Source organism: Ranitomeya imitator, chromosome 5, assembly GCF_032444005.1.
Source record: "Ranitomeya imitator isolate aRanImi1 chromosome 5, aRanImi1.pri, whole genome shotgun sequence".
In the NCBI taxonomy this organism is placed as follows: Eukaryota; Metazoa; Chordata; class Amphibia; order Anura; family Dendrobatidae; genus Ranitomeya; species Ranitomeya imitator.
In genome coordinates, this window is record NC_091286.1 from 174,611,015 (window position 1) to 174,635,794 (window position 24,780).

The 24,780-nt window shown below is 44.4% G+C and overlaps 1 protein-coding gene across 2 annotated transcripts in view; it reads right to left on the bottom strand.

Annotated features, from left to right (window-relative positions):
• Positions 1–18,309: 18,309 nt before the first annotated feature.
• The window catches only part of GNPAT (glyceronephosphate O-acyltransferase), a 433,316-nt gene continuing 426,845 nt past the window's right edge, over positions 18,310–24,780 (bottom strand). For both annotated transcript variants that reach the window (XM_069769345.1, XM_069769344.1), the window contains one exon: positions 18,310–19,213. In XM_069769345.1, coding sequence (XP_069625446.1) covers positions 19,170–19,213 — 44 coding nt within the window. In that variant the 3' untranslated portion in view covers positions 18,310–19,169. The remainder of the gene's footprint in view (positions 19,214–24,780) is intronic.

A 24,780-nucleotide genomic window follows, 5' to 3' on the forward strand; every position in this document is an offset into this window, starting at 1 on the left:
AGGGGGGCCAGCTGACAACGCTTGTAAATCCCCAACCTTACGGGCCGATGTAAGTGCCACTAAAAAAGCGGTCTTTAATGTTAGTACTTTATCTGATGTTGTATTTAACAGCTCAAAGGGGCTTTCTGTCAAAGCTGTCAACACTAAATTTAGATCCCATGGTGGAGGAGTAGGGGATGGAACAGAGTCCGCTCTACTACAGGCTCGGATAAACCTCATCACCCATCTATTGCTTGCCAGGTCACAATCAGGCTGCTAAAGCTGAAATGTGTACTTTGAGGGTACTAACAGCTAATCCCAGATCTAAGCCCTTTTGCAGGAACTCCAGTATTGCCACTATTGGGACCCCCCTTCCCGTATTGGCCCTGAGTTGGACAGGAATTTCTTCCATATTCTCCCATCGATCTTGGTCGTTACTGGTTTTCTGCTACTGAGCAAGGTGGATATTAAACCAGTTGTAAACCCTTCTTTCTCTAACAACAACAGTTCAAATGCCAGGCTGTCAAATGTAGCCCGGAATTCTGCGGGTGGTTGAAGGGACCCTGTGTTAGAAGGTTCTGGTCTTCTGAAATACCCACGGGTCCGTCACTGACATCACTCTCAGCCAGTAAAACCATGGTCTTTTCGGCCAGAAGGGAGCTATTACAATCACTCTGGCCTTGTCCTCCCTGATCATCTTCAGAACTGCTGGAATTAGACATATCGGTGGGAAGGCATACATGAGTCCTGACGTCCATTCTATGCTGAAGGCGTCTACTGCCAACGGCCTGTCTGCTGGGTTCAGGGAGCAGAACTTTTGAACTTTTTTGTTGGCTTTTGAGGCAAAGAGGTCTACACTGGGTCTTCCCCACATGTGCACTACCTGTTGAAAAATTGACTTTTTTAGGGACCATTCCCCTTGCCTTAAGTGGTTCCTGCTCAAAAAGTCTGCCTTTATATTGTCCACACCTCGAATATGCAGGGCCAAAATTGAGAGGAAATGATAATGAGAGGAAATGCCTTTCGACTAGAGTCATGAGTCTTTCAGCTATGTGCATCAGTGACTGAGAACGGGTGCCCCCCTGGTGGTTCACGTATGCGACCGCTGTTCGGTTGTCTGATAGGACTCTCACATGATGCCCTGTCAAGTGTGGAAGGAACCTCCTTAGCGCTCTTTCGATTGCTAGGAGTTCCCACTCGTTTGAGGATAGATTTTTCTCCTCTTGAGCCCAGGGGTCTTGGACCCATAGTGTGTCTGAGAGAGTTCCCCATCCCCATGGACTGACATCCGTTGTGATTACTTTGGAGGGTGTGTATGTCCAGGGAACTCCTCATTTGTTTGATTTTTTTTCCTCTTTTTCCTCTGGGAGGCGACACTCCTGCGCCACTGAGTCTACCGTTATCCCTAGGAAATTCTGGACCATTGCTGGCTCTAGTTTGGATTTCTTGAGGTTCAGTTGCCATCCTAGTGTCTGTAGAGTGTCCATCACTATTCTGACCTGCTCCTGACAGTGAGAAAAGTTTTTCCCCACTATCAGGAAGTCGTCTAAGTAGGGTATTATCAGAGTATCTTTTTATCTGAGATGTGCTGTGACCTCTGCAATCAGTTTTGTAAACACTCGTGGGGCTGTTGCTATCCCAAAGGGCAGAGCCCTGTACTGAAAGTGACGCAACTGGGACCCAATCTGAACTGCCACTCTGAGAAACTGACGATCTTGTTGTCTGATTGGGACGTTGTAATAAGCGTCTTTTAGGTCTAGGACCGCCATGTAACACCAAGGATATAGGAGCTTCACTGCTTATTTTATTGTTTCCATTTTGAAAGATGGAATTATTAGGTATTTGTTGAGGCCTTTTAAATTTATTATTGTCCTCCAAGAATTGTCCGGATTTTTTATGAGAAAAAGGGGGGAATAAAATCCTTCCATCCTTTCCTCTTTTGGAACTTCTTCCAAGACGTGCTAGGAGTGATGTTACTTCCCCTTCCAGACTGTCTTGTTTCTCTTGGGAGGACTGTACCGGGGTCTGCATGTATCTTCTTGGAGGCCAGTGGTGGAATTTTAATTTTAGGCCTGATCCTATAATCTGTCGGATCCATACGCTGGAGGAGATCCTCTCCCAGGCTGGAAGGAAGTGAGAGAGCCTCCCTCCCACCTGAGAAGGGCCGTCACTGGGAGGGTTTTTTGGTGTCTCTGGGGGACTTGCCAAAATAGAAACCTTTTCCTCTCCTGGATCGCTTGTCAAAGCTGTTCCTGTCTCGGTCTCTATACTGCTGCCTTCGGAATTTTCAGCCTCTCTGAAAGGAGCGCCGAAAGGGCTGATATGGCTGCTTTGGAAAATTTTTCTTTTTGTCACCGGCTTTTTCCAACACCTCGTCTAATGCTGGACCAAACAGGAAGTTCCCCTCACATGGCAAAGAGCAAAGTTTCCTCTTTGCCTGTGTATCTCCTGGCCAGCATTTAAGCCATACCGCACGGCGTCCTGTGTTGGCTAAAGCTGCTGACTTTGCTGCCAGTCTAGCTGAGTCTGCTGACGCCTCAGCTAGAAACACTGCCGCTGCTCTCATGGTTGGTATTGCCTCTAGGATACTTTCTCTGGGAACTTTTTGTTCTACCTGTTCCTCCAGGTTGTCTATCCAGACTTTTAGGGATCTGGCTACACAAGTGGCCGTGATAGCTGGCCTTAGTGCCCCTGCTGAGACTTCCCATGCTGGTTTCAGGGAACCGTCCACTTTTCTATCCAGAGATTCTTTTAGAGAACCTAAATCCTCAAATGGCAGGCAGGATTTTCTGGCAACTTTAGAAATTGTCACATCAATTTTTGGGTCTCTATCCCAAGATGAGGACGCCTCTTCTTCAAAAGGATATCTTCTCTTTAGGGAGGTGGTTATTTGGGACCTTTTCTCCGGTTTTTGCCATTCCTTTTAATCAGTTCTTGTAGCTGTTCATTAATAGGGAATGACCTTCGTTTTTTCTTTTGCAGACCACTGAACATAAGTTCTTGGGCTGTCTTTTTTGCCTTCTCGTCTACTAGCCCCATGGTAGAGCGAACAGCTTTTATGAGCTTATCCGTAGCCTCCGCTGGAAATGTATCTTCCTCCTCTGAGCTACTATCTGAGCAGCGGGCTGTATCTGAGTCCTCCTCTGACTCCGAGGAATCCCTTTGGGATGCTACTGAGGGGCTGGATCTGTCCCTAGATCTGGTATCTGTGTCAGCTGTCTGTAGCGCTTTTACAGAACTAGAGACCTCTGACTGGATCAGAGATCTTAGGCTCTCCGTAAAGGAGGGTGTTTCCTCCGCCACTGTTTTGTTGATACACTCCTGACACAGTCTTTTACCCCAAGATGTCTTTAAAGGGTTTTTACGCAAGGGACATTCCTTATTTTTAATTTTTGTCTTATATTTTTTGGGGACCTCCTATACTCCACCCCCCAATGTATGTAAGAAAAGAGGGGAGAGACAGAGATAAGAGAAGAGAAAAGAACAGACATTAGCGTGCTGGACTTTCTCGAAGTTCACTCACCACTCGGACGCTTTCAAAGTACGGGTACCGGATCCGAAGGTTGACTGGTTTTCTCCGTGTCTCCCAATGAGACCAGGGACCCCTTCTTGGTATGGTGATCCGTCCGTACGCTGTCCGAGTGGCTTCTGCTGCTGCCATGACGGGTCTGGCTCTTCTCACTTGAGCGAGACCGCCTCTCCTGCACCTCTTGTTGTGGCATTAAATGTTCTGGCGAAAAGCTCTCCATCTTACACACTACCACATAACAAGAGCAATGTATACAATAAACTAGGCACTCAAATCGGTTGTAAGGTGAAGTTAATTGACTTTATTGCACGTCCCAGATACAGTTTCAACAGTTAAACGTTTTCGGTCCCACTGGACCTTCTTCAGAACAATTTCCAATTTATCTGGTTAAGCTGGTTACAACATGTGGAAGGAAAAATCACCTTCTAACGAGAAACTGTGGAGCAATGCAACAAATGGGAAAACGAAGGGGCTCTAGGCGAACTAAGCCGCTAATGGAGTCTGTGGCCCATAATCAGGATGAGCTCAGATCTGCATGGCTAATGGAGTCTGTGGCCCATAATCAGGATGAGGAGCCCTGATTATGGGCCACAGACTCCATTAGCGGCTTAGTTCGCCAAGCGCCCCTTCGTTTTCCCATTTGTTGCATCGCTCCACAGTTTCTCGTTAGAAGGTGATTTTGCCTTCCACATGTTGTAACCAGCTTAACCAGATAAATTGGAAATTGTTCTGAAGAAGGTCCAGTGGGACCGAAAACTGTTGAAACTGTATCTGGGATGTGCAATAAAGTCAATTAACTTCACCTTAACAACCGATTTGAGTGCCAAGTTTATTGTATACATTGATTGACGGGTTGGAGACCCTACTTGAGCACCATATCTCACCATCCAGCAGAGTGCCGTGTTTTGTACATTACGTAACAAGAGCAGTCACAATCAACCTGGCCTGGTTTAGCAACACAGGGCAGCACTTCTGGATCGTTTAAATAGACTAACTTTCCTTTTTTTTTTTTTTTTTTAATGGATCAACTGGTTGATCCTGCCTTTACTGGCCACTCAGCACCTTGTGCTACACTCAGGTGTATGTTTAATCTCATTGATTGAATACCTGGGTGATCGTGCCTGCTCCACTTCCAATGCACGTATATGCAATCAATCACCTGGCTGATTCTGCCTCTGCCGCCATCCAGCCTCAGGTGGTAATTTAATTGTTCCAGCATTTGAGTGTTATCCCATGCGCGCCGCCGGTAGTCACATCCAGTGCGCGCTCAACTATTCACCTGGTTGATCCTGCCTTTGCTCCGAGCGCATCTGCGCGTACTCTTCCTCCTACGCGCGCCCCCGGCCATTACTTCCGGTGCGCACTGGAATTCCTGGTCCCCCTGCCCCTTTGCACGCAACTAAGGTTCCGAGCGCTGCCAAATCCCGGATAAAGTCATGCGCGTTTCCTGCTTCCGCCGCGCGAAACACGCGCTGAGAAGAAACTTCACCGTGTCCTGGGCTCCTAGTCATCGGACTGATGTTGCAGTCACCCGGCTTTCGCATGTCCCATACACCGCTCTCCTCCCTGCGCTCATCTGCTTACAGGTATTCCATACAGGGAAGGAGTGGGAGGGAGAGGGAGGGGGGGAAGAGTTAAACCCCCTTTCAGCGCTCAACAGGGAGGGTTCAATACCTTCAGAGGAGCCTTACCTAGCCTGGGCACCATGTGTCTCACAGGCTGCATGGCCACCATAGATCAACAGGGAGGGTTCCATAACTGTGACCTCCGTGGATCCCAAGGAAGCAGCAGGTTTTATGGCCACAGGGGGGTTACACCGCCGTGGCCTCCGAGGCCCTATCTTCACCCGGGCGTTCGCCTCACGGGCTGTGGCCATGCTTCGCTCAGGGGGGCATCGAATACATGGCCCCCGAGGCGACTACCGGTACCTGGTGACGGGTGCAGCAGACCAGAGCCTGCCAAAATCCACCCGACCCAGGCATCCTCTTCTGTCTTCATCAGAAGTCTTCATCTTGAGGGTTCCCCATCAAGGACAGGAAACCAACTGATGTGGAGAGAGGAGCTGCAACTTTTAACTTGAAGGTTTCCTGTCCTTGATGGGCGGATCCCCTCTCTCGTGGTGCCATCATGTATGATGGAAAAATAGTCATTGCCGCCATAGATTAATTGAGAAGCGCAATATCTACAGTGGGATCACTTTTGGGGGTTTTCTGTTGCTCTGGTACCTTGGGTGCTCCGCAAATGTCATCTTTTGCTGACTATTTTAGCAAAATTTGTGCTCTAAAACCAAATAGCGCTCCTGCCTTTTCAGCCCTGACGTGTGGCCAAACAACAGTTTCTGATAACATATAGGGCATCAAAGCATTTGGGAGAAATTGTGCAATAAATTGTGGGGTCCAGTTTAACCTATTAATCCTTGTGTAACTGACAAATTAGAAGGAAATATATACTTTTTTACCACTAAAATATTATATTTCCACATATCTGATCCAGGCATTTTTCAAATTCCATCTTTAAAATTACAGATTTATAATTACAATACTAAGAATTAGACTAGAGTTCTAAGATGCATATAGCTGCTCACAACCAACACTCCTATAATAGTCATCATCTTCATCACCATCTATATCATCTAATTGAGTTGTCTCCTCTTCCCACAGATTTCTAATTACACTACTATGAATTAGACTGGAATTGACTGCAAGGTAAAGGAATCGAAAACCACTACAATGTTACGGTTTCTTTTCACTTTCACCCCCATACTACTCTTTTTCCTATCTCCTGTAATCCCTCCACCAAGTAAGGAAGTAGTCATACCTTCCTCCATCCTCCCTGGCCATCTCACCTCCTCCTCACAACTGTTCCGCCACATACAATCCTTTTTCTCCAGACACACAGCCACATCATGTCCTATCCTGCTATCACCGTCTATCTCTCTTGTCTGCTACTCCTCATTGCTGGCGACGTATCCCAAATTCATGGGCCTCCTCAACACATCCCCACACTCATTTCTAACACCCTGCCACGATCATCTACACGTTTTTGCAATGATGACAACTTCCTACCCATTCATCCAGCCCCCACTCCCCCTACCTGGAGCACCATGTAACGCATGCTCTGTCTGCAATAAACTGTTGTTTATCCATGACCTCTTTATCACCAACAAACTCTCCTTCCTTGGCATTACTGAAACCTGGCTCAACCCCTCTGACTCAGTCACTCCAGCCGCACTTTCTTATGGTCGATTCAATCCCTCCCACACCCCTCGCCCCAGAAACAAATGTGGTGGATGAGTTGGCTTGCTCTTGTCCGATACCTGCTCCCTTATCCCAATTCCGCTACCACCCTCTGCTACTTTTCCCTCTTTTGCGGTACACTCCATTAGTATCTACTCGCCCTCCAACCTCCAGCTGGCTATCATCTACCGCCCCCCAGAACTAGCCATCTCCACCTTTCTCGACCACCTCACCACCTGGCTACTTCATTTCCTTTCTGCTGACATCCCTACTATCATCCTAGGTGACTTCAACATCCCCATTGAAGCTTCCACCCCAGCTGCCTCTAAACTTATCACTCACTGTCTCCTTTGGCCTCACTCAATGGCTCTCCACAGCCACTCACAAAGATGGCCACATGCTGGACCTTATCTTCACCTGCCTCTGTTCCCTTACTAAACTCACCCCTCCCACTGTCTGACCACAACTTTCTGACATTCTCCTCTGTCTCCTCTCCTGGTGCGCAACCCCCACTCCACAAACTCACCCTCACAGAAATCTCAAACACCTCAATTTACAATCACTTTCTGAGTCCTTTCTCCTTTTTGCAGACATAGCTTCTCTTCATGACACAGATGCTGCTGCCACTTTTTATAACACAATAACAGCAACACTTGATTCGGCCGCCCCCCTCATGCATAGAAAAACTCGTACTTCAACAGGCAACCCTGGCTGACCAGCCTAAGACAGGCTTCCAGGGTCGCTGAACAGAGATGGAAGAGATCCCGCTCTGCTGAGCACTTCATCGCATGCAAGCAGTCCTTCGCCAGCTTCAAGTCCACACTTACTGCCGCACAACAAACTTACATCTCATCTCTCAGATCCTCCATGTCTCATTACACTGAACCGCTTTTCAACACTTTCAATTCTCTCCTCGGCCCCCAGCACATCCTTGCTCTCTTCTCATTTCTGCAGAAGACTTTGCCTCTTTCTTTAAGTAGAAGATCGATACAATCAGAGAAAGCTTTGGCCCACAAGCCCCCAATGCCCCTCTTAGCTGCTCAGCCATGTTCCTCCAAAACCAGCTTCTCCACCATGACAGATCAGCTCTCCACCCTTCTGTCAAGATCACATCTCACCACTTGCACACTTGACCCACCTCATCCCTAACCTCGCCAGTCTTCATCCCAACTCTGACACACCTCTTTAACCTCTCACTTACAACCCAACCCTGACACACCTTTTTTACCTCACTTACAAATGGTGCCTTCCCCTCATCCTTCAAGCATGCTTCGATCACACCCATCCTCAAAAAGCCCTCCCTTGACTCTTCCTCTGTGTCTAGCTATGGCCCAGTATCTCTTCTCCCTTATGCCGCAGAACTACTGGAACAGCATGTCCATCTTCAACTGTCCTCCCACCTCTCCTCCTGCTCCCTCTTTGACTGGTTACAATTTGGCTTTCGACTGCATCACTCAACTGAAACTGCCCTAACTAAAGTCATCAATGGCCTACTAACCACAAGAGCAAGCAACACTAAAGTATGACTAAGTGCCAGAATTGGCTCATCTACAAGATACGCCATTTCTGAGGTGGCTGAGAGCTGATGTTTTTAGCCTAAGGGGGTGCAAATATCCATTGCCCCTTCCCAGGCTATTAATATCAGCCGCAGCTGTCTGCCTAGCCTTTGCTGGTTCGATTTTATAGGGGGACCCCATGTAAAAAGTTTTCTGGGGTTCCCCTGTAAACTAGCCAGTAAAGGCTAAGCAAACAGCTATGAGGTGATCTTAATAACCTGGGAACCTTTATGGCTATTGGCTCCTTCCCAGAATATTATCGGCTTTCCCTCTGCTGGTTATTTAAATTAAGCGGAAGCCCATGCCATTTATTTTTAAATAAGAAAAACAACAAAAAAACAGATATTGCATCTCACGCAGATTTCTGAGGTTATGTTCCCACGGTCAGTAAACACTTTGGGTTGGACGCTGCATACATCCGCAGCGTCTAGATGTTATAGCATAGAGGTTGGGATTTCAAGAAATCCCATGTCCACTATGCGAGCACCGGTGCCCGCGGGTTCCCTGCAGAGACGGACATGGGGCGCCTTTCCAGACCGAAGCTCAGTCTCCGCAAGATAAATATCGCCCATCCAATGTATATGGCATGGTGATTCCGCACGGTTCAATGAACACATACGGAATCACCTGCGTTCAAAAGCAGGCAGCACTTTGGACATAGCGGACATGTGCTGCATCCAAAGCTCTGCCAATTACTGATAGTAGGGAACTTAGTCTAACAGTTGCTGTTTTGTTACAGCATATGTAAGTTAATTATGTTAATGCTCCTACATAGGCTGGTAACTGTGTGTGTGTCTTTATTGAAAATCAATGAGGGTATCTGGCTGAAGAGGTTGAACAAGGAAATTACATCACAATTTAAAAAAAAAAAAAATATATCTTTATTTAGCTCTATGGATTGACAAAAATGCATGAAAAAATGCATGAAAAAGTGCGTATTTTCAGCTGCATTTTTCTGCCAAGAGATGTAGAAACCTTGCAGAAATTTCTGCAAGCAAATCTGCAACCTGCACACATAGCCTTAATGTCCCTTCTACCCTTCTGATCCCTACCGTGTGTCCAAACAGTAGTTTTTGACTACATGTGGGGTATTGCCACACTCAAAAGGAAGTGAGTAAAAACTGTGGCGCCCACTTTTTCATGTTTCCTCTTTGCAAAATTGAAAAATTTGGGGAAAAAATGAAAATGTTCAATATGACAAGATATAAAATTCTGTGTAGTACACTGGATTGCAAAAGTATTCACCCCTCTCTTTTGTCTATTTTGTTACATTACAACCTGTATTTAAATATTTTTGTAATCAGATTTCCTTATGAGGTATCAGCAATAAATAGCCTAAGTTGGTGATGTGAAAGTGAGAATGTAGGCAGAAATTAAATTTATGGGATCAAATAACTAAAAATTGCCATGCACATTTATATTCACCCCTTTTGCTATTAAGCCCCTAAAAATTCCTGGTCCAAGAAGTTACCTTTATACCGTATTTTTTGGACTATGAGATGCACCGACCATAACACAAACCTAGATTTTACAGGAGGAAATTAGAAAAAACAAAGTGAAGCAAAACATATGGTCAATTCTGTACTTAATATCCCCTATCCTGGTATATTTGATTCCCTCATCCTAATCCTGATACACATAGCCCTCTCATCCCCATCCTGGCATGCATTCCTCCTCATCCCTAGACTGGTATGCATGCCCCCCTCATCCCTATCCTAGTAGGAATGGTCCCCCTCATCTCTATCCTGGCAGGAATGATTGCCCTCATCCATATCCTGGTTTGCAAGGCCCCTATCTTATCCTAGTATGCATGGCCTCATCCCTATCCTGGTATGCATGGCTCCCTTATCCCTATCCTGGTATGCAGGGTCCCCATCGAGTCCTAGTATGCATGGCCCCATCCTTAATCTAGTATGATTGGCCCCCATCCCAGTTCTGGTATGCATGGCTCCATCAGAAAACATAAAAAAAAACCCAAAACACATTACACTTACCTTTCCCAGCGCTCCCTCGCAGCATCTTGCTCTGCCAGCAGCTGCTTTATGCTTGTAAGCAGTACATGGCAAGGACATTATGCGCTGCTTGCAAGCCAAAGGGCAGCTGCAAGAATGCTCACTGTTCTATACGCCGGGAGTGTGTGCACGCAGAACAGTGAGTATTCATTGCTCTTCAGTAGCGCACACAGTGTCAGCTGGAGCCTTCCTGCAGCTCCTGGCGGTCATGTGTGCTGCTACTTAAGAGAAATGAATATTCACTTCATTCCACTCCCATGGGCGTGGAATGCAGTGAATATTCATTTCTCTTTAGCAGCAGGCACAGAAGTTAGCCGCAGCAGCTGGCTCCTGCCTTTGTGACCTGCTGCTCTGCCAATGCCGCACCCCCACCTACCCACCACAGGCTGCAACACCATTAAGGAAGAGGCTCCACTAAACAAACACCATGAAGACCAAGGAGATCTCCAAACAAGTCTGGGACAAAGTTGTTGAGAAATACAAGTCATGGTTGGGTTATATAAATGTAGGCTATAAGCCCAGGAGATGAATCACATTAGTCTAGATTTCTAGGAAAGAGGATCTCCTTGAGACTGCTACTGGGCACACATGAATTGGCCAATTTATGCACTAAGTATATTCAATATATATATATATATATATATATATATATATATATATATATATATATACACACACACACAGTATGTGTATACAATACATACCAAAAGGTTGGACACACCTTCTCATTTAAAGATTTTTGTGTATTTTCATGGCTATGAAAATTGTAAATTCACACTGAAGGCATCAAAACTATGAATTAACACATGTGGAATTATATACTTAACAAAAAAGTGTGAAACAACTGAAAATATGTTTTATATTCTAGATTCTTCAAAGTAGCCACCTTTTGCTTTGATGACTGCTTTGCACACTCTTGGCATTCTCTTGATGATCTTCAAGGGGTAGTCACCGGAAATGGTCTTCCAATAATCTTGAAGGAGTTCCAAGAGATGCTTAGCATCTGTTGGCCCTTTTGCCTTCACTCTGCAGTCCAGCTCACCCCAAACCATCTCGATTGGGTTCAGTTCTGGTGACTGTGGAGGCCAGGTCATCTGGCAAAGCACCCCATCACTCTCCTTCTTGGTCAAATAGCCCTTACACAGCCTGGAGGTGTGTTTGGGGTCATTGTCCTGTTGAAAAATAAATGATGGTCCAACTAAACGCAAACCGGATGGAATAGCATGCCGCTGCAAGATGCTGTAGTAGCCATGCTGGTTCAGTATGCCTTCAATTTTGAATAAATCCCCAACAATGTCACCAGCAAAGCACCCCCACACCATCACACCTCCTCCATGCTTCATGGTGGGAACCAGGTCTGTAGAGTCCATCTGTTCACCTTTTCTGCGTCGCACAAAGACACGGTGGTTGGAACCAAAGATCTTAAACTTGGACTCATCAGACCAAAGCACAGATTTCCACCGGTCTAATGTGTTCTTTAGCCCAAACAAGGCTCACCTGCTTGTTGCCTGTCCTTAGCACTGGTTTCCTAGCAGCTATTTTACCATGAAGGCCTGCTGCACAGTCTCCTCTTAACAGTTGTTGTAGAGATGTGTCTGCTACTAGAACTCTGTGTGGCATTGACCTGGTCTCTAATCTGAGCTGCTGTTAACCTGCGATTTCTGAGGCTGGTGACTCGGATAATCTTATCCTCAGAAGCAGAGTCTTCCTTTCCTGGGGTGGTCCTCATGTGAGCCCATTTCTTTATAGCGCTTGATGGTTTTTTCCACTGCACTTGGGGACACTTTCAAAGTTTTCCCAATTTTTCGGACTGACTGACCTTCATTTCTTAAAGTAATGATGGCCACTCGTTTTTCTTTACTTAGCTGCTTTTTTCTTGTCATAATACAAATTCTAACAGTCTATTCAGTAGGACTATCAGCTGTGTATCCACCAGACTTCTGCACAACACAACTGATGGTCCCAACACCATTTATAAGGCAAGAAATCCCACTTATTAAACCTGACAAGGCACACCTGTGAAGTGAAAACCGTTCCCGGTGACTACCTCTTGAAGCTCATCAAGAGAATGCCAAGAGTGTGCAAAGCAGTCATCAAAGCAAAAGGTGGCTACTTTGAAGAACCTAGAATATAAGACATAATTTCAGTGGGTTTCACAATTTTTTGTTAAGTATATAATTCCACATGTGTTAGTTCATAGCTTTGATGCCTTCAGTGTGAATGTCCAATTTTCATAGTCATGAAAATACAGAAAACTCTTTAAATGAGAAGGTTTGTCCAAACTTTTTGCCTGTACTGTGTATGTATGTATGTATGTATATATATATATATATATATAATGTACAGTATGTATGTGTATATATATATATGTATGTGTATATGTATATATATATATATATGCACACATATATATATATATATATATATATATATATAGCCACACACACATATCTGTTATGATACGGTGGTCTATGAGCAACATGGAACGAGCTCTGAAGGAAGTGGTAACTGTACTGACCGCAGTCCCTAAGCTCAACACAACACTAGAGGTAGCCGTGGAATGCTCCTAACTCTCCCTAGGCATCTCGTCACAGCCTAAGAGCTAACTACCCCTAAAGAAAGAAGCAGGAAAACTATCTTGCCTCAGAGAAAATCCCCAAAGGATAGATTAGCCCCCCACAAATAATCACTGTGAGAGGAGAGGGAAAAGACATACACAGAATGAAACCAGGATGAGCACAGGAGGCCAGTCTAGATAAATAGATAGGACAGGATGGAATACTGTGTGGTCAGTATAAAACACTACAAAAATCCACGCAGAGTTTACAAAAAATCTCCACACTTCACACTGATAAGCTGGACAAACATAGAAAGCACAGAATGGATAAGTCCACAATCTATGGAGAGAAAAGAGCAAGCAAAAACTTAGCTTAGCTGAACTGGTCAGAATAACAGGGAACTCCAAAGAGATGTGAAGCCAACCAGGAACCATTTACAAGTGGCACTGGCTGAAGAAAGAGCCAGACCTAAATAGCCGAGCAGAAGAGACGATAAGTGGAGGCAGGTGATGACAGCTAACTCCAAGGAGCAGCCATACCACTAGAAACCACAAGAGGGAGCCCAAGAGCAGAACTCACAAAAGTGCCACTTACAACCACCGGAGGGAGCCCAAGAGTGGAATTCACAACACATATCCATGTATATATTACAGTCTCCTTTTTTATGTATATTGCCATCCCTTACATATTGGATTTTATAGAGCCCTATTTTTTATTACATACCGTCCTTGTTAGCTGTGTAATGCAATGATGGCTAATGGAGCATGGGAAAGCTTCTTTTCTAAAGGAGGAGCTGATGGACTGGTAGTCTGGTCACCGGCTCTTCCATCAGTAGTCATTTTATATCTAACAAGAGAGGGGACTATGTAATAAAAGAGGGCACCATATATAACTAGAGAGGATGGTACGTAATAAGGAACGGTGCTATACATAACACAAGAGGAAACTGTAACTAAGGATGGTGTTATACATAATAAGTGAATACACTATACACTAAGGCACTGCAATATACATAATAAGAGAGTACACTTTATACTTCCTACACCCCCCATTCCAAAATCCATTATAAATCCCCCTTCCTCCCATCCCAATCCCCCACACCCCTCATTGTCCTCCTCCCCCCACATCCCATTATTGCCCTCTCCCCCACCCCTATGATTGCCCTCTTCACCACCTCATCATTGCATTCTCCCCACCACCCCATTATTGCTCATTCCACCACCTCCATCATTGCCTCCTCACCACCACACCCATCATTGTCCTTTCCACTGCCACCATCATTGCCTTCTCCCCCACACCACATCATTACCCATTCCACCACATCCATCATTTCCTCCTACCCCACTACTCCCATCATTGTCCTTTCCACCACCATCATCATCTTCTCCCCCATCACCCCGATCATTACCCATTCCACAACCTCCATCATTTCCTCCTCCCCACCACCTCCATCATTACCCATTCCACCACCTCTATCATTGTCTCCTCCCCACCACCCCACCATTGTCCTTTCCACTGCCATCATCGTCCTCTTCCCATCATTACCCATTCCATGACCTCCATCATTTCCTCCTCCCCCCACCATCCCCATCATTGCCCATTCACCACCCCTATTATTGCCCATTTACCACCTCCATCATTTCCTCCTCCCCCACCCACCCATTATTGCCCTTTACACTACCCCATCATTGCTTTCTTCCCCACCACCCCTATCATTGCCCTCTCAGTCAACCCAATCATTGCCTTCTGCCCCATCACCCCATCATTGCCCTCTGTTAACCCAATCATTTTCTTCTGCCCCATCATCCATATCATTGCCCTCTCCGTCAACCCAATCATTGCCTTCTGCCCCATCACTGCCCTCTCCACCACCTACACACACAGCACTATTCACCTCTCTGCATACACACACACAGCACCATTCACCTCTCTGCATACACACACACCTCACCTCTGCGCAAGGTATCCTGAAGCCCCACCATCGCCGGCAGCTTCCTGTCTCACAAAGTTGCGGTGCAGAATGATGTCATTCAGCCACTGCTGTGTGAGACAGGAAGCGTGGGCAGGAAGCAGGACGGATCCAATCCCTGCAGCTCCGCTGCCTGCAAGAGAAAATGGCAACGGAGCGGAGCTGCAGGGATTGCTCCCTGCCCGCCACACATGAGGGCAATCTGGCCAGGCCCCTCCTGGAGCCAAATAAATTGTCCAGATTGTCCTCATTATTAGCCGCCCTGCAGGGGCCCCCCAGAACCTCCGGGGCCCGATGCAACTGGTTGAACCGGTGGTATGTCCAACCATGGTCCAACTGCTGGGACCGCCATCAATAACAGAAATAAGTGTGCTATTAGCTAATCTTTAACAAAGACTTTCAGCAATTACAGAAATTGTTGCCTAATGTTATATGGTTTAATTTTCTCATCTACTGTATTTTTTGTACTTTGCTGCCCTCTACTAGCCTTTGTTATATTATGCTGGTCATGTATTATTACTGTGTTACCCATAATACCTTTCTTTCAGCAACTTCTCCTACCTTTACCTCACTTCCTTCTCGTGGTCAGTGCCATCTTAGACAACACATGAACTTCAGAACTGGAGAAAGGATTCTCTTGTTACCTCTAACCTCATGTTTCTAATACCAGCTCTAACCTCGTGCTTCTAATACCAGCTCTAAATTCAAGCTTCTAATACCAGCTCTAACCTCGTGCTTCTAATATCAGCTCTAACCTCGTGCTTCTAATACCAGCTCTAACCTCATGCTACTAATACCAGCTCTAACCTCGTGCTTCTAATACCAGCTCTAACCTAATGCTTTTGATACCAGCTCTAACCTCGTGCTTCTAATACCAGCTCTAACCTTGTGCTTCTGATATCAGCTCTAACCTCATGCTTTTAATACCAGCTCTAACCTCGTGCTTTTAATATCAGCTCTAACCTCGTGCTTCTAATACCAGCTCTAACCTAATGCTTTTGATACCAGCTCTAACCTCATGCTACTAATACCAGCTCTAATCTCATGCTTCTAATACCAGCTCTAACCTCATGCTTCTAATACCAGCTCTAACCTCATGCTACTAATACCAGCTCTAACCTTGTGCTTCTGATACCAGCTCTAACCTCGTGCTTCTAATACCAGCACTAACGTCGTGCTTCTAATACCAGCTCTAACCTTGTGCTTCTAATACCAGCTCTAACCTCGTGCTTCTAATACCAGCTCTAACCTCGTGCTTCTGATACCAGCTCTAACCTTGTGCTTCTAATACAAGCTCTAACCTCGTGCTTCTAATACCAGCTCTAACCTCGTGCTTCTAATATCAGCTCTAACCTCGTGCTTCTGATACCAGTTCTAACCTCGTGCTTTTAATACCAGCTCTAACCTCGTGCTTCTAATACCAGCTCTAACCTCTTGCTTCTGATACCAGCTCTAACCTCGTGCTTTTAATACCAGCTCTAACCTCGTGCTTTTAATATCAGCTCTAACCTCGTGCTTCTAATACCAGCACTAACGTCGTGCTTCTAATACCAGCTCCAACCTTGTGCTTCTAATACCAGCTCTAACCTTGTGCTTCTGATACCAGCTCTAACCTCGTGCTTCAAACACCAGCTCTAACCTTGTGCTTCTAATACCAGCTCTAACCTCGTGCTTCTAATACCAGCTCTAACCTCGTGCTTTTAATACCAGCTCTAACCTCGTGCTTTTAATATGAGCTCTAACCTCGTGCTTTTAATACCGGCTCTAACCTCGTGCTTCTGATACCGGCTCTAACCTCGTGCTTTTAATACCAGCTCTAACCTCGTGCTTTTAATACCAGCTCTAACCTCGTGCTTTTAATACCAGCTTTAACCTCGTGCTTCTAATACCAGCTCTAACCTCGTGCTTCTGATACCAGCTCTAACCTCGTGCTTCTGATACCAGCTCTAACTTCGTGCTTCTAATACCAGCTCTAACTTCGTGCTTCTAATACCAGCTCTAACTTCGTGCTTCTAATACCAGCTCTAACCTCGTGCTTCTGATACCAGTTCTAACCTCGTGCTTTTAATACCAGCTCTAACTTCGTGCTTCTAATACCAGCTCTAACCTCGTGCTTCTGATACCAGCTCTAACCTCATGCTTCTGATACCAGCTCTAACTTCGTGCTTCTAATACCAGCTCTAACTTCGTGCTTCTAATACCAGCTCTAACCTCATGCTTCTGATACCAGTTCTAACCTCGTGCTTCTAATACCAGCTCTAACTTCGTGCTTCTGATACCAGCTCTAACCTCGTGCTTCTGATACCAGCTCTAAATTCGTGCTTCTGATACCAGCTCTAACTTTGTGCTTCTGATACCAGCTCTAACTTTGTGCTTCTAATACCAGCTCTAACTTCGTGCTTCTAATACCAGCTCTAACCTCGTGCTTCTGATACCAGTTCTAACCTCGTGCTTTTAATACCAGCTCTAACCTCGTGCTTCTAATACCAGCTCTAACCTCGTGCTTCTGATACCAGCTCTAACCTCGTGCTTTTAATACCAGCTCTAACCTTGTGCTTTTAATACCAGCTCTAACCTCGTGCTTCTAATACCAGCTCTAACCTCGTGCTTTTAATACCAGCTCTAACCTCGTGCTTTTAATACCAACTCTAACCTGCAGTTCCAACTTCTACCTCACCTTCATTCCTTTATCATCCCTGATATCTCACCTGATCTCATCAAGGTACTGTGAATAAAACCTGTTGAATTCATCACTGCATCATCCTTCCGACTACTGAGGTGCAGCTCATCAAGAATAAAAGCACAATTAGTGAGATAACACTATCTGCCATTGCTTATACAGAGATCCATGTTCACATTCCTCAGACACATCTCACCCATGTACATTGGTGGCAAAATAAGCATCCTTGAGTGAATGGGGCAGTAACATGTGTGATTATTGCTCAATTCACAGCCTACGGGACAGAGAGAGAGAGAGCCTAGTATAATGGTATAAAGCAAGTAATTCTAATGAGAAAATATACCCCTACATACATGCACATTTACAAATAAATATTACAGGGGTTGACCAGGATTGCACTATTATTGACATATCCTCAAAATTTAGTGGGTGGGGGGTCTGACACTCAGCAATCCTACAATACAGTACGTTCTTAGTGGGTCTGATATTGGCCAAAATTATACCGTGTACAGGACAGGAACACCAGAACTCCGTTTGTAGTGTAGTGGCCATTGTTAAGCAATGCACTCAGTTACCATTAAAGCAAATTGTTACAGTACTTGAGAGCGTTATACAGTGCGTGGTGCTGTCATATTCCAGTTCAATACGCTTTGTACTTCTGGCAGCCACGGGTCTTGCTAACAGATAATTGTGGGAGTCAAAACAACTAACCATCTGACATAGATGAACTATTCTAATCTAATGATAGGTCTTCAATATTATAGTCCTGGACAAAATAAGAAACTGTACATTCAATTTTTACAATTTTATTTTAGTACAGCAGTTTATATAACGACAACAACTGATGTAAAGTATACATTTATTCTGTGCTCTTTTTATGGATTTACATTTTTGGGAATTGATGTAATGTACAGTACAGTAGATTCTTCTCAGTTTTCAGAAATCATAGACATGGCACAAAAAAATAAGTAAAAGTGACAAAGATTTCACTTTAAGGGTATGTGCACACGTTCAGATTTATTCGCGTTTTTTCGCGATGAAAACGCGATAAAAGCGCATTACAAACTGCAGACATATGCATCCTATCATTTAGAATGCATTCTGCAATTTTTGTGCACATTGGGTAACCGTAAATGGCAATATTCCAAGATCTAGAAAATAAACAACACCAATAAATTTCAGTAACTGATATCTGTGAAGACCTGAGTTAAGGATTCTGGTGTGAGATCTGGATGTATAAGTGGTAAATCCGGAAGTGTCACAATTTGCTATTTTTAAACCATCAGGTTGCAACTGTTGTTCTGCTGGAACAGTCTGTGTTGAATGCGCCGCAACGGAGTAAGTCATTCACTTATAATGGGGTGCAATTTGCTCCTTAGCACCTCATTTTGCTTGATGGGCTAGTAAAAGCTCATTAAGAAAGTCATAGGGCATCAGCAGCAGATGTCACAAACATTTGTCCTCGATGCTTGTTTCATTGGCATAGTGATTAGTCTGTAAAATTGATCTGTCATTGACAAGAATAAGTACCGTAGCTGCCTTTGCTTCCATCTCCATTAGGAACCTCCAAAGTTAAGTGTTCTTATGTGACAGGAGCAATATTTAAAACCGTTGTTGTAACCAAAATGACTAAAGGTACACTCGAAAATCTTAAAGTCGTGCCACTAGGATCTTCATTCCAGGTATCTGTGGCCCTAGTATGAAATCATAAGATAATTATACATTAGGCACTCCGATTTTATCACTGGCTGGCAGAGAATACAGAATGAAACATTTTCCTCAATTTTCATCATTTGCATTTTTTTTTAGAGAAAAGAAGGAGGGGGAGGGGATTTTTCTGCATTTCAGGAATTTATTGCTGTTTTTGCAACAAATTCTTCAAAATGGAGCACACTGTTCACGAACCTTGCACAAACAAAAAAAAAAGGCTTTATTTTTGTCTAGTTTTATTTAATTCACAACTTATAGATACATTTACAATACAATAAAATATATACAACCCCCCCCCCAAAAAAAAAAAACAAAAAAAAAACAAATAGGCACAAGAGCTGAATAAATATAATATAAGCTTTTATTGTAAACAAATTACAATGGGTTATATTATTCATGATTTATTGCACTTTGGCACCATGCACTTTACAAATGTTCTGTAGGATATTTTGGGTCTTGACCAGCTGGGGAACATCATATATTTTATCTCTTTGCACTTGCAATATACTTTCTTTTTTGATTCAAATGACATGCAGATTCTCTTAACCTAAGTGTTTGTTACACTGCAGTCATAGGTCTATATTATAGTTCATTTTGTGATATCTGAGAAGAGTGCCTATAGATTGTCTGCACTAGTCATACTGCTCCAGTGGTCATTATTTTTTATGTTAATCCGGCTTCCTCTATGCGGTACTAGGTTGTTATCTGTCACCTTTTGCAATTGTGTCTACATACTTACCTAATAGTTTTTATTCAGTTTTTAATTTGTTTACAATAAAAGCTTATATTATATTTATTCAGCTCTTGTGCCTATTTGTTTTTTTTTTTTTTTTGGGGGGGGGGGGGGGGGAGGGTTTCTATATACATATATGGCAGAGCATTTATATTGTTTGCCCCGTTTGTTGGTTTAATAAAATATATACATAGCATACATATGGTTTGTAATACATCCTTAATAGGACCAGTAAAGTACACACGCCTTAAGGCACCTTCACACATAACGATTTCGTTAACCATATTGTTGCAACGTCACGCTTTTTGTGACGTAGCAACGATCCCGCTAACGATCTCGTTATGTGTGACAGCGACCAACGATCAGGCACCTGCTGGGAGATCGTTGGTCGTTGGGGAATGATCAGGACCTTTTTTTGGTCGCTGATCACCCGCTGTCATCGCTGGATCGGCGTGTGTGACGCTGATCCAGCGATGTGTTCACTTGTAACCAGGGTAAATATCGGGTTACTAAGCGCAGGGCCGTGCTTAGTAACCCGATATTTACCCTGGTTACCATTGCAAAAGTTAAAAAAAAACAGTACATACTCACATTCTGATGTCTGTCACGTCCCCCGGCGTCCACAGGGTTAAAACTGCTTTCGGCAGGATCGCTGCTAATGCACGCGCTCCGGCCGAGAGCTTCCCTTCCCTGACTGTGTCATCGCCGGCCGTAAAGCAGAGCACACGCTGTTACTGCCGGCGCTCAGTGCAGGGAAGCTCTCGGCCGGAGCGCGTGCATTAGCAGCGCTCTTGCCGAAAGCAGTTTTAACCCTGTGGACGTCGGCGGGGGACGTGACAGACATCAGAATGTGAGTATGTAGTGTTTTTTTTTTTACTTTTACAATGGTAACCAGGGTAAATATCGGGTTACTAAGTGCGGCCCTGCACTTAGTAACCCGATGTTTACCCTGGTTACCCGGGTGCTGTAGGGGGACTTCGGCATCGTTGAAGACAGTTTCAACGATGCCGAAGTCTTTCCCCTGATCGTTGGTTGCTGGAGAGAACTGTCTGTGTGACATCTCCCCAGCGACCACACAACTACTTACCAACGATCACGGCCAGGTCGTATCGCTGGTCGTGATCGTTAGTAAGTCGTTTAGTGTAACGGTACCTTTAGACTGGATCAGCCGACAGTGAAAGTGTTAACATTTTAGTTGTGACATAGCCCCTCATGTCCTCTCACCAACTCTGGAGGCCAGACAGGACCTAAGCCACTGTGTGAATAGGAAGTCGGGGAAAGCACCTCATACACCTTTAACACCTTTATAGGAAAATATTGAACATTTTGCAGGCAGGAAATGGCAGGAAAAATGGCACCAAGATTTTCTGACATACATAAAATGACTCCAGGGTGGGCCAGAGTACATTTGTGTACAAATATTGTGACTTTAAAAAAAATGCAATTGATGAATCCTATAAACAGCTTGAAAGTCTAAACCTCACTCATAATGGTCAACTAAAAATAAATGAATAAAATAAATGAACACATAAAAAAACCTTTAAAACTAAACAGAAATGAAAAGATGAACATGGCACAAAGAAAACAGGCATAAAAAGAGACAAAAAGCTCAAGCAATTATGAATCGTCCCCTATATGTTTCCTGCAGTTAACAGTTAGCTTTACTGTACAAAATGGGCTGTAGTCATTGCTTTGACACTAGAAACAAAATGACAGCGATCACAATTATGGAACTGATTGAACCTGCCCTGGATGAGGGCAGCAAGCCTAAACACAGAGAAGAGGGCTCTGTAAGCATCCACTCTGACGCCTCCTGTTATCCAAGGCAGCGATCTGCGCTTCATCACTGACTGTTCTAGAGTAGATTTACATCACTTTTTATTTGTGCAAAAAAAAAAAACCCAACTGCTTCTTTTTTTTACCAACATACTGAAAATAACAGCAGAAAGCGCCCTCCTGAGCATCCTTAGGATGCAATCTGGTATGGTGGAGTAATAGGGCTGCCACAGAGTTGCACAAGGTCACAACTATACCTCTCTCTATATGCCTCCAAGTCTGTATGCAGTCTTTTCTTATACACACGTGGGCAAAACTGTTGGTAGCCCTCGTTTAATGACAAAAAAACCCACAATGGTCACAGAAATATCTTGAATCTGACAAAAGTAATCTACTATATAATTGTCTAAGGGTCACTTCAGTCTTTCTTTCTGTACTTCTGTCACGGATATTCATTGGTCGTGGCCTCTGTCTGTCATGGAAATCCAAGTCGCTGATTGGTCGTGGCAAAACAACCACGACCAATCAGCGACGGGTACAGTCCGGCAGAAAAATGGCCGCTCCTTACTCCCCGCAGTCAGTGCCCGGCGCCCGCTCCATACTCCCCGCAGTCAGTGCCCGGCACCCACTCCATACTACCCGCAGTCTATGCCCGGGCCCGCTCCATACTCCTCGCAGTCAGCGCCCGCTCCATACTCCCCTCCAGTCACCGCTCACACAGGGTTAATGCCGCTATTAACCCTATGTGACCAAGTTTTTACTATTGATGCTAGAAGCAATGTGATGAAACTGAATGGGAGGAGACACAGATTAGATATTAGAAAATAATTTTTGACAGTTAGGGTGATCAATGAGTGGAACAGGCTACCACGAGAGGTGGTGAGTTCTCCTTCAATGGTAGTCTTCAAACAGAGGCTGGACAGACATCTGTCTGGGATGATTTAGTGAATCCTGCTTTGAGGAGGGGGTTGGACCAGATGACCCAGGAGGTCCCTTCCAACTCTACCTTTCTATGATTCTGTGGAAGTCTGGGAATATAAGCTGATGATAACCTTTGACACACTCAGTGCAGGAATGAATGTGTTGTATGGATTTATGTCTTTTTGCATCAATTAAGGAATTTGCTCCTCAGACCGTGTGGGGCATCATAACATAGAACCAGTCCCCAATCAGAGGACAATAAAACATTCACACTCCTTATCTATAGTTATAGCACCTCACTTCTCTTATTTTCCCATCACTCCTCTTATTTTCCCCCTCACTCCTCTCATTCCCCCATAACACTTGTCATTTCGACCTCACATCTGTCTTTTTCCGATCACTCCACTACTTTCCCTCACACCTTTTCATTTTCACCTCACACCCCTCATTTTCACCTCACACCTCTCATTTTCCCCTCAGTATATACATGTTTGTCATCTCCCTTATATATCGTATATACCTGTATGTCAGTATGCCATCTCTTCTGTATATACTATATACCTGTATGTCATCTCCTCCTGTATATAGTATATACCTGTGTGTCATCTCCTCCTGTATATAGTATATACCTGTGTCATCTCCCCTGTATATAGTATATACCTGTGTGTCATCTCCCCTGTATATAGTATGTACCTGTATGTCATCTCCCCTGTATATAGTATATACCAGTGTGTCATCTCCTCCTGTATATAGTATATACCTGTATGTCATCTCCTCCTGTATATAGTACATACCTGTGTGTCATCTCCTCCTGTATATAGTATATACCTGTGTCATAAATAATAATAATCTGAGCCAGCACGGTGGCTCAGTGGTTAGCACAGCAGCCTTGCAGCGCTGGAGTCCTGGGTTCAAACCCCACGAAGGACAACATCTGCAAAGAGTTTGTATGTTCTCTGCGTGTTTGCGTGGGTTTCCTCCGGGCACTCCGGTTTCCTCCCACATTCCAAAGACATACTGATAGGGAATTTAGATTGTGAGCCCCATCGGGGACAGCGATAATAATGTGTGTAAAGCGCTGCGGAATATGTTAGCGCTATATAAAGATTATTATTTATTATTTATATATTTGTATGTCATCTCCTCTTGTATTAGACGGCGTTCACTGTTGTGAATTCTGCTCTTGGGCTCCCTCCGGTGGTTATGAGTGGTAGTGCTGCTGTCTTTGGATCGCAGCATTTGTCAGGTGTGTCCACTTATTGCAATTTGGACTGAATTTGCTTGATCCTTTAGTCAGTGCCAGTTGTCCATTGTTTTTGGAGGATTCACATCCCTGACTGGTTTCTCCTGTTTGCTGTTCTTTTCATCAAAGATAAGTTCTGGCTTTGTTTTTGCTGTCCACATGCTGTGGGCCTTATAGTTCTGTGCATTTTCATGTTTTGTCTTGTCCAGCTTTGTCTGTGTAAGGATTTTTTGCAGCCAAGCTGTATCTCTGAAGATGCAGATATACCCTCCATGTCTTTAGTCAGATGTGGAGATTTGTATTTTCTGTGGTGGATATTTTCTAGTGTTTTAATACTGACCGCATAGTACTCTGTCCTATTCTTTCTTTTTAGCTAGAAAAGCCTCCTTTGCTAAATCCTGATTTCAGTCTGCGTATGTAATTTCCATCTCCTCTCACAGTCAATATTTGTGGGGGGCTGTCTATCCTTTGGGGATTTTCTGTGAGGCAAGATAGTTTTCCCGTTTCTATCTTTAGGGGAAGTTAGTCCTTAGGCCGTGTCGAGGTGTCTAGGGAGCGTTAGGTACATCCCACGGCTACTTCTAGTTGCAGTGATAAGTTCAGGGTCTGTGGTCGGTACAGGTACCACCTTCTCCAGAGTACGTCACATGCTGCTCCTAGGCCACCAGATCATAACAGTACAACTGGCCAACAATGAGTTAAACGCATCTCAGAAGAAGGGAAGAAAAGTGCTGAGCCATTTTTTTTTTCTGTAGTCTGTTTTGTCTTTTCTTCCCTCTTTCCCTCTGGGTGGCTCAGGAGTTAGGCGCTGGCATGGAGGTTCAGGAATTGGTTTCTCGTGTGGACCAACTTGCTGCTAGAGTACAGGGTATTTCCGA